Source organism: Suncus etruscus, chromosome 10 (assembly GCF_024139225.1).
Source record: "Suncus etruscus isolate mSunEtr1 chromosome 10, mSunEtr1.pri.cur, whole genome shotgun sequence".
NCBI lineage: Eukaryota > Metazoa > Chordata > Mammalia > Eulipotyphla > Soricidae > Suncus > Suncus etruscus.
This window is the reverse complement of record NC_064857.1, coordinates 76,693,542-76,704,861: the sequence shown is the minus strand read 5'-3', so window position 1 is coordinate 76,704,861 and position 11,320 is coordinate 76,693,542. Positions and strand designations below refer to the sequence as shown.

Below are 11,320 nucleotides of genomic sequence, written 5' to 3'. Positions count from 1 at the left end.
CACTCTGTAGAAATGTATAGGCAAGTGATGGCTAAGAAGAATAGAACATTGGTTCGAAGTGGTAGGACAATGTTTGGGCACTTACCTTGCACATGGCTGACCCAGGTTCAATCTCATAGGGTCCCCTGAGCCAGGAGCAATTTCTGAGTGCAGAGCCAGGAGTAACCCCTGAACACTTCCAGTTGTGCCCCCAAAAAACAAACAAACAAACAAAAAACTCAAAAAGATAGAACAAGAGGGCTCCATAAGCAGGAGGGTTTTTATGATGCATTGGCAAATTTGACAAGCAGTTCATCTGCAATTTCCTCCATCAAATTCTGAATTGGCTTTTAATTGTTATGATAGTCCTATTAAGATTAAAGTATCAAGTTTTACCAAAAGAACTATTAATAATATCTGGTATATAATCAATCATTCAATTATTTTTTTCATTTTTCTCTCCCTTTCCCTCTCTTCCCTCCCCTTCCCGTCCCTCCCCTCCTCTTCTCTTCCTCTTCCCTTCCCTCCTTTTCCCTCCCCTAACCTCCCCTTTCTTTTTCTTCCCTTTCCTCCCTTTCTCTTTACTTCCCTTCCATCTCCTCATGTTCTCTTCTTTCCCCTTTCTTTCATTTCCTTCCCTTTCTTTCCCTAACTTCCCCCTTCCTTCCCCCTTCTCTCCCCGTCCCTTTCCTTCCTTTTCCTTCCTCTCCACTTCCCTTCCCTTGCCTTCCGCTCCCCTTCCCTTCCCTTCTTTCCTATTCTTCCCTTCTTATCTCTTCCCTTTCCTTCCCTTCCCTAATATTCCCCCTCCTCTTCCCTCCTCCCTTCACTTCTCTCCTCCCTTCACTTTCTCCTATTTCCTCTTCACTACCTTCCATTCCCTTCCCCTCCTCTTCCTTTCCTTTCCCTTCTCTTCCCTCCCTCTACTTTCTGGCTTTATGCTGGTTAGTATTTAAATTTGCTTTGCTCTTCACTTTTTAGACATTTCTGCTCTTTAATAATTCATTTCAACATCCCATCTAAATAAATTCAAATATCATAGTACCCAAGATAGATGTGTTTGAGTATCTTTTGGAAAGTTAAAACAGTCTTCTAGAGTGAACTGGCACTGATTTCTCAGTGGCCTTCACCTTTTGTACCTCCTTTCTGCAGCTGAGTAATGTTGAAAACAGTTTCAAACAAGCTCACAATATTTTAAGAGAGAAAAATTGTGGCAAGTTATCTGTCAGTTTCAAGAGTTGTGGTTATATTTCAGGAAGTGAAGGAGGAAATCTATTGTTTCTTGGAGAATTACTCTACTTAGAATATAGAAATAACTCTGCTTTCCTGGATTTACAAGCTGCTTATTCAGGTTTCATGTAGGTGGAATATTGAACACCACTCACCTTGTTGGGTGGTGTTCAACAAATTGAACTTAACGACTCTAAAATTAATGTGGTATTGTTTTAATTAGGAATTTACAGAGTGACATGACCTTGATTGGGGGAATGTGTGTATCACATGTTAGCATTTATAGCATTTTATGGAAAGGCAAGTGTGTATAGCTTTGTGAAATAAGACACTAATTTTTATTTCACTAATTCACTGTTTAGTGAATATACAAAACATACTGGGTTTTTAGATTTGGGTTTGTGTGTGTTTTTCTTTTCTTTTCTTTTCTTTTTTGTGCCTCCTGGATAATACTCTTTGCATTTTATGTCCTCAGAATATAGAGGTTGATGGACTGTCTTATAAACTGGAAGGCCTGAAAAAATTCACTGAATATAGTCTCCGATTCCTCGCATATAATCGCTATGGGCCTGGTGTATCTACTGATGATATAACTGTAGTTACACTTTCTGATGGTAAGTTGCAGAGGGAAACTTGACTAAAATATTTATATAATACTGAAATAATACAGGATGGTTGCCATAGATTCCAGTTGCAAGGCTTTCAAACTAGAACTTTATGGATAGACTAGAGTGACATATATTAACATAAAATAAAAATATAGGTAATTTACTCAACTGTTAAATTTCTTTCTTAAGGACTCAGAGACAAAATGTCTAATAGGTGATTTTAAAAGTGTTACTATTGTTTAAAAGTCCCTTTTTATTTTTATTTATTTATAGAAATATAAATGCTTTTTTTTTTTTTTTTTTTTTTTTTTTGGGCCACACCTGGTGGTGCTCAGGGGTTACTCCTGGCTGTCTGCTCAGAAATAGCTCCTGGCAGGCATAGGAAACCATATGGAACACCGGGATTCAAACCTTTGGTCCTGGATTGGCTGCTTGCGAGGCAAATGCCGCTGTGCTATCTCTCTGGGCCCACAAATGCTTTTTTTCTGATGCATGAATTAGTTTACACTGGCATGATTTAGTAACTTTTTATTCCTATAGAAATTGAATGTTGTAAAGTAAACCATATTCTCCTTTGTGTACCTGATCTCAAAAGAAAGAATTCTGCACTGAAGATATTATAACTGCTTACAAAAAGACATGCTTTTAGTTGTACTTTGTATAATAGAGATTAATTATATTTTCTTAAAGCCAGAAATATCTTAAGGGAGAGAATGACTGATGAAGCAGTGGTGAGGAAAGTAAAGATCTAAGAGAAGGATGGTCAAGAAAATGTGTGGGGGATAAAAGACAAAATAAAAATACAGCAGAGTATAGGATGTGGGGTCAGTGAAAATTCAGGCAGGTGTAGAAAAGCAAAGATGGCTCCATTAATATGCAAAAGGCAATAAGTAATCTCTTTTCAGCAAAGGTTTCCATGTTGGAATGCACAATTCTATAAATTATTGATCTTTTCCATTTTAAAATTTTTATTTAGTTTGTAATTCTTCGCCTGATCCTTCTTTCCTTAATCTAAGTGGGTATTCCACACAACATCAGTGGAATGAGAAAGGACACGTCTACTATAACAGACAGGACAAGGAAGACGCAGGAAGAGTGCTCATTTGCAATTTTGAACTTTGAAAAAAATGATTTTTATGTGACACCACTTCAATATCATTTCTAATATATTCTCATGCCTATCCATCTGATTCTGTTATTGAAGACAGAACAGAATACTTATTGGCAGAATAAATTACTTCACAACTTATAATTATAAAAGTAAAAGGAAAACAAATGAAAATGGATATTTTACATAATTTATGTAAATTTAATTCACACTCTGAATGGAATACGGTGGCCTTATTCTCCACTTTGGTTTTCGAATGTCATAAGTAAGAAAGATAGATTATTACTAATTAGTCCAAGAATTATCATCTGGAAATATTGCAACAGTTAGGACTTAACCGATTATGGCAACTAAAAGAACAATATTGCATGATCATAGTCAGCTAGACTCACTGGACAAGTTCCCACCAGCTTCCCTGGATCAAATGGATTTGATTGGAGAGAGCAGGAAGTGCATGGTCATAAATGAGCTTTCTGACCTTCTCATTCATCTTTGTTATCCCCTCATCTCTTTCCATGTTCAACAAAACAAGCCCTGCATTATTGCCTTTTATTCCCTCATTAGCACATTCTTTACTCTCCACACTTCAATCTCATGTCTTCTGACATGCTTGCTGAAGTTATACATCACACATTGATGCATTTAATCACAATTGTCACTGACTTCCCAATTCTCATTCATGAAACCCTCTTTTCTTTGATTTTGATGGTATGGAAGATATTTAAAAAATTAAAGACTGAATCTGTATAAGCAATTGACATTTGAGTGTGACAGATATTTAAGTATGTAAATAAATGTTATTTATGCTAATGTGCTTATTGCTTTTCTCACTAAAGTATGTGGCACTTGGAATAAAAAGTAGTTTTATCTATATCCCCATAGCTGTTTATTGCCTTAACCAGACAGTTCAGCCAAAACTATGCAAATGTTTGTAGATACTTAAATTTAGGTTATCTCTAAACATAGATATCTCAAAACATATATATAATATAATATATGATTACATCTAGATATGCCCCTGTCACAGAAAACATTATGTATTTTAACAAATAGGTCTTCTTATAAAATATATAGTGAGATCATTGAAAATTGTACAAAAACAAATAAAATACAGTCTTTTTAAAAATTATTATTATAGTGCCAGGGTTACAAAGATTTATTTTTATAATTTTTATTGTGACCAATGTGAATTACAAGTCTTTCACATTATATTTAAGGTACATAGTGACACTGAATCAGGGCCATTCCCATCACCAATGTTTTTTTAAATCAGTCAAGTCTAATTGATCTCTGCTCTGATTGTTTTTCTGTGGGGAAAAATGCATTATTTTTCATTCAAATTTAGGACCCAATTTATCATTGGTATATCAGAGACACCTCTTTAAACTATAGAAATTATATATTGTATAATATAAACAGCCACATATTTGGTATAGAATGTATTATATAATGAGTGTGTGTGTGTGTGTGTGTGTGTTTGTGTGTGTGTGTGTGTGTTTTGGGTCAACCTGGTGACACTCAGGGGTTACTCCTGGCTATGCACTCAGAAATCGCTCCTGGCTTGGAGGACCATATGTGACACCCTCGATCCAACCGAGGTCTGTCCTAGGCTAGCGCAGGCAAGGCAGATGCCTTATGCCCTGCGCCACTGCTCTGGCCCTGTAATTTTCTAATTTGTTTCCAATCTACAGTCCTTTAGACTAGTCAGCCTGGGTCATCACCTATACTTTATTTAATACTTAAGAGTACAAGACTCTTAACAATGCATTTAACATTATAACATTTCATCCTCACCCCAATTTTACATATTTTACTCTACCCCTAATTTACAAAAGACAAAACCAAGATAAAAGGACATCAAAGCTAGCAAAATATACTCACTTGATTTAGGCAAATAAGAGGTAGGATTCAGGTTGAAAACAAATGAACTTTCTCCTATTGTATAATACATTTATCAAGTTAAGGGACTAATATAATTACAATGATTATATTAGTCCCTTAACTTGAGAAGCTCATACTTATATTTTATATTTTAATCCATATTATATATGTATGGGTTAGCACACTATTGCTCAAGGGAGGCATTCAAGTATATAAATGTATAGGGATTAATCTTAAAATATGAGGATAGGATTTACTGTGTCAAATAGCACATGCCATGTTCCACCATGCACAGGGCAGTTTCACAATCAAATGCTATAATTCTCATTAATGAACCTATTGTAAATGATAAATCATTTAACCTTGTGAAGAGAAAAGCAATGAACTATTTTCTACTCATTTGCCTTATAAGGCAATAAAACAGATCTGAATACAAGAAAAACCTCCCAGATAAATATGACTTCTGCTCACTTCATGAAGCATCTAGTCCTGTTTTTTGTATCGATATATATAGAACTAAGTAATATAAAAGTTTATAAGAGTAAGGAAACAGTAGCAATCTATAAATAAAGTTGTTCTAGAAAACATTCTATTTTTATCCATCTCTGCAAGTTAAGATTATCCAGTGTCTTTATATATAGACAGATAAAATATACTAAAATAATTATTTTAAGAACTTTGGGATTTTATTACATTGGACATAAATTCCCAGTACATAAAACTAACACTTCTTAATTTTTTGAAATTGTAAAAAGTACTTATGTTCTTTTATTCATTTTTATTTTGGAGCAAAGTGCTTTAATAGCTATAAAATTAAAGTTTTAATTGAGAACTACTTATCGATTAGCATAGTATTTAAAGCAAGACATACAGAACATGTCATGTTCTAAGTGCAAAATTTTATTATATTATGTTAATGATATTACATATAATTTAAATATAATTTTCAAAAATAAATATATGCTTAATAATATTCTATAATATGTAGTCTATATCTATATATATTCTATTCTTAATACATATTCTATATTTCATATGTATTCTGTATATAATATAATATTTATATATTCATATTTATATAATATAATATTCTATACTATAATAATTTTGTAATAGTGCCTGACATATAAATAATTTACTAAATAGTTGGCTTTGAATTATATGTGACACACAGCTTCAAATATAAATAAAAGTAAATAACACGAAGCTTTTCTTCTTTTTATAGTAAAGAGGTAAAGATCATAGTCAAGGGATTAACTAAATGAATGACCCTTACAATGACATAATCATTATAAAATTATGCCATGTATCTTAAGCATTTAAAACTCCTCTAGGGTATGTTGTGTTTCTCTGGGAGGTTATGAAAAGAAAACTGTCTTTATTTGGTACTATTTGGTATTATGGTAGGTAAAATTGTGCCTACCAATTTGGCATGAACTATACCCTCAGTTGAGAAAAAAGATAATGCAGTTATTTTTCATCTTTCTAAGAAAACTCAAAGTGCCATCTAGATTAGTTTATGTAATCACTATTAACTAAAAAAATATCTATTTTTCTCTTTTGAGAGAAGATTGGAGTTTCTCTAGTAGGACTTAGACAATAACTTTCACCATTTTTAATTTCTTTTAGTGCCAAGTGCTTCACCCCAGAATGTGTCCCTGGAAGTTGTTAATTCAAGGGTAAGTCACTGAAATGTTTATAATTTTATAACCAAGGCAGATTTTACATTTATTCTGGTGGGGAGTGGCAATGTTCCCATAGAAAAATATTCCCAAACTGCCTTACAAGACCTGATAGCACATCTTTCACTCACCATCATAAATTAAAGGACTGGTTTATTTATAGTCTCTTGACTTTTCTAAGTGTTAAAATGGTTAATGGCTAATCCATCAGGAAACAAAAATGTCTATTTTACCTGTGCATACCTGTATTATAAGACATAAATTATGAGACAGAATTGAATGCAAGAGCTGAGAAAATAAGTAAAAGAGTTCAGATCATGGGTGATTTGGTTTCCAGAAAGATGAATGGCAATAGGATATTTCTAACCATCCTTCTTAGGAATATAAAGCTCCATGTTTCTAGCGATTAATTCTTTCTTAATTCAAAAAGTTGTTGTAACTTTCAAAAGGGTTAAATTTAGTGAGATATAGCTGAAGATGAGGAGTCAATTCCCGGAAGAAAGTTTTTGAGAAATATCTCATTTTAAATGTTTTGATTGAAAGTCAAAGCTATGTTGAACCAAATAGAACAAAGAATGATGACTTGACTATAATTTCTTCTGGGTACCTTCTAGCAGGGAAATTGGTACATGATCTCTGTGTCTTAGTAAGTGATTGGTTTAACTGGTTCCTGAGCTCTGGGGGAAAGCAGGGATATTGGATGGTTCTTAGAGAAAAGCATACTCTAATTTTTAATCTATTTTTTTCTTTGAATAACTATGTACTATTTGAATGGGTTTTTTTTTCTTGGTTTTTGGGCCACACCAGAGATGCTCAGGGGTTATGCACTGGCTACGCACTTAGAAATTGCTCCTGGCTTGGGGGACCATATGGGACACAGAGAGATCGAACAAGTCTGTCCTAGGCTAGCGCAGGCAAGGCAGATGCTTTATCTCTTGCACCACCACTCTGGCCTTTAGGATAGTTTTTAACCTCAGCAATAAGACAGTCTCTATATTCATATTAGTAACATCGTAAATGCCTTCTTTACTGACTTTTTGTGAAGAAATAGTACTACCACATTTACAAGGAACCTAGCTTAGTGTCAGTCATTGTTACTTCACTTAATGTACAATTCTTGCCATATTTTGTAAAATTTCTCTGGAGAAGCCATAGTTTGTGACTTTTATTAGATTTGTTTCTGTCAAATAAATTCACTTTTTTGGAAAGAATGAAATGTCTCTAAAATTGTTATCCTCATAGTGTTAGGCAGTCTATTAGATACGAGCTTTAAACAAATCTAAAATGAAAGGAAGGAGAAAAAGTGATTTTAGGGAGAAAAACACACAGCTGAGTAAAAATAACCAGATATTACCATCACTCTAAAAGACATTGCAGTAGCATTAAATGTTTATAGATGTGCTACTCAAATTGAGACTATAAAATCAAGTCAAGTATATTTTTAGTACCATTTTTGTAGAATGTAAATGAATAAAATGTATTAAAAAAGTCAGTATGGTTTGACTTTGTTTTAGTGAATCTTATTTTATTTGGCCACACCATATGTTGCTTAGGGGTTACTGCTGACTCTGGACTCAGGAATTACTCCTGATAGGTTTTGGGGGACCATGTGACAAGCTGGGGATCAAAGTCAAGTTGACAGTGACCAAAGCAAATGCCTTTACCACTGAACTATTGCTCCAGCCCCTCAATGTCTCATTTACATTGTATTTCCCTTCTTTTACATTTTTCATCCAGGAGAGAATAGAATAATGACTATGTTGTGTATGTGAGCATTTTCATTAAAGGTCTGCTTCTCAAGGACACATGATTTCTCCTGAGATATGACTGACTGTTGAATCACCACAATTGCAATGAATACAAATGTATTACTTACTTTAAAAAAGGAATTCCTGGATTGCTTAATATTTGTTCACATGGTTTATAAGATGAATACAAATATAGTATTTCTTGATCTGGTGCAATAGTATAGCTGGTTGGGAGCTTGCCTTGCATGTGATCAATCTGGATCTGATCCCAGCATTTTGTATAGTTCCCTGAGCCTACAAAGAGTGATTCCTAATTGCAGAGCCAAGAGTAACCACCAAACACCATCAGGTAGGCCTAAAAATAACACCAAAATAACAGCAACAAAAATACAATGACCCTTATTCATCTATCATATCCCAAAACTTGCAACAACTTAATATAAACATATTCATCAGCTTTTTAGAATGAATACAGAAGGACTAAAATCTAGAATGTCTTTTATAATTCTCTCTATCCCTCTGTTATATTACTTTTAAAGAAACTAGATGATTAAAATATTACTTTTTCATTCCCAGTGCTTATTAAGGTAAAGCATAAAAATCTATTTTGATATTCTTTTGTTGAAATGAAAATTCTGAGATATATTAATATATACTAGAGAAGATTCTATTTCAGAAGACTGTTAACACAAATTTATTTTGAAGTAAGTTTCACTTATGAAGCTAGATTTTAGGTGATAAAACAGCATGTTGAACTACATATTAGTCATAGTAAAAATCTTTTGCTCAGAAACGGCATCTTTACAAGACAAAAGAAAATTCACAAGAAAATAGAGTTACTCAAAAATTCAAACAATTTCTAGCACCAAAAACAAACTGATTATTTTGGCCCCAGAAATATTTGTTTCCTTAAAAAAATACATGACATAGGTTGGTCAATAAATCCTATCAGAGAGACAGGATTGAGGTTTCTGTCTTCTGTAATTGTACTGGTTGTGATTGTTCTGTCATCAACAGAAGTCCATAGCTGACTGGAAAACTAAGGGACTATTATTTAGACTCAGGCTCACTTGTTAGGTTCTGAGTCAAAGAATAAAAGTGGAGAGCGAGAACAACATAAAAAAATGAATAGTGAGGACCAGAGTGGTAGCACATTGATAGGGAGTTTGCCTTGCATATGGCTGACCAAGGAGATGAGGGTTCTATCCCCAGCATCCCAGATGGTCCCCTGAGCCAGGAGCAATTTCTGAGCCCAGAGCCTGAGCACTGCCAGTATGGCCCCAAAAAATAAGAAAAAAGGAAGGAAAGAAAGAAAGGAAAGAAAGAAAAGAAAGGAAAGAAAGAAAGGAAGAAAGAAAGGAAGGAAGGAAGGAAGGAAGGAAGGAAGGAAGGAAGGAAGGAAGGAAGGAAGGAAGGAAGGAAGGAAGGAAGGAAGGAAGGAAGGAAGGAAGGAAGGAAGGAAGGAAGGAAGGAAGGAAGGAAGGAGAAAGAAAAGAGAAAGAAGAAAAGAAAAAGAAAGAAAAAGGATAAGTTATTTCAAGATGTAGTCAGAGCTGTGTCGTCTTTCATATACAAAAGGACTCTTATAAATCTCTATCATTCTACCCTCTGCTGCATTACAGCCTCCATGAATATGGACACTTTGTACAGAGATCTGGACACAGGTTCACCATCTCCCCACACCTCCTGTGCAAGGTGAACTACCTCCTTTGTGCTGCCCAATGCCATTGGCTTCAAATAGCCCATGGAAAAATCAATCATGTAAAATTTGGAATTTGGCACTTGATCATCTCGTCTTTCAGAAAATATACTATTATGTTGCTGATTTTTTGTAGGCAGAGCTATGGTTCCTTTCCTCTAAATACAGAAAGTTTTTGTAATGAATATAAAGTAGAGAATAAGAAAATATAAAAATTATTAGTTTTATGTAAATATATTAGAATCTGACATTTGCTTTAAAAACTGATCATTTTTATTGCCTATCTACTATCTATCAATTTATCTATCATTTACCTATTTTGGGGGCTTCCTATGTACATTTTTATCCAACTAATATTGAACCCAGGTGTGTGAGCCTAACTGCAGTGCTTAGAACAATAATGGGTATTCCTCATGACTCATAAAACATCAAAGAGTAATGCTGAGGGTACCATTTGTTACTGGAAATCAAGCTTAGGGTCTCCTGCAGATAAGGTATGCAATTGATTGTGGTAGAAAATTTAAATATAATATATAAATATATGTGGTTATATATATGCATATATATATATATTCTCAGAAACTTTATTATTTTTTTTTTGGTTTTTGAGCCACACCTGGTGGCACTCAGGGTTGCTCCTGGCTCTGTGCCCCTGGCAGGCACAGGAGACCATATGGGATGCTGGGATTCGAACCACCATTCGTCCTGGGTTAGCTGCTTACAAGGCAAACACCCTACCGCTATACTCTCTCTCCGGCTCCAGAAACTTTATTTTTGGTACTTGTACTCAATCATAATAAAGCTTTTATTCTTGAATAAAATATATTGTTCAACTATTCATCAATTAATTAAATTAAAATAAATTGATGTTTGTTTTAGTTATTAGTAATGTCATTGATTTATCATAGTTATCCTTTGAATATAGATAACATCCACAGAACCAAGATGGAAATTGATTTGACAAAGATCTTAGACTGTGAGAATAAATCTAAATAAATTATACTTTCTGATAATTTTATGGTCTAGTTTCAGCTATAATTTTTAGGATTGTTTGGAACTAAATATTTATATCTAAATATATTAAAGAGAAACCAAATCCTAAAATTCCACTGTGATCAAAATTATGCCTAGTCAATAATTTTAAAAAATGAGATTTTTTAAAAATACAACTTACTATCTTAGTCTTTGAAGTTGGGGTCATATACTACAGTGCTCAGGACTTACTTCTGGCTCTTCTCTGAGGGTTTAGGAATCCTGGCTCTAGGAATCAAACCAGAGATGGTTGTATAAAAGGCAATTACCTTTCCAGCTTTGCATTCTAACATTTGGGAATGACTTGTTTTGGGCAGAAGTACTTTACACTTGTATAACTGTCAGCATTGCTC

The 11,320-nt window shown here is 34.0% G+C and overlaps 2 protein-coding genes across 2 annotated transcripts in view; both read left to right on the top strand.

Moving 5' to 3' along the window:
- LOC126020222 (netrin receptor DCC-like) overlaps positions 1–2,939 on the top strand; it is a 285,747-nt gene extending 282,808 nt beyond the window's left edge. The window contains exons 9-10 of the mRNA XM_049781676.1: positions 1,685–1,823; positions 2,794–2,939. Coding sequence (XP_049637633.1) covers positions 1,685–1,823; positions 2,794–2,939 — 285 coding nt within the window. The remainder of the gene's footprint in view (positions 1–1,684; positions 1,824–2,793) is intronic.
- A 3,267-nt stretch (positions 2,940–6,206) lies between these two features.
- The window catches only part of LOC126020221 (netrin receptor DCC-like), a 223,320-nt gene continuing 218,206 nt past the window's right edge, over positions 6,207–11,320 (top strand). The window contains exons 1-2 of the mRNA XM_049781675.1: positions 6,207–6,213; positions 6,436–6,485. Of these exons, the coding sequence (XP_049637632.1) occupies positions 6,207–6,213; positions 6,436–6,485 (57 nt within the window). The remainder of the gene's footprint in view (positions 6,214–6,435; positions 6,486–11,320) is intronic.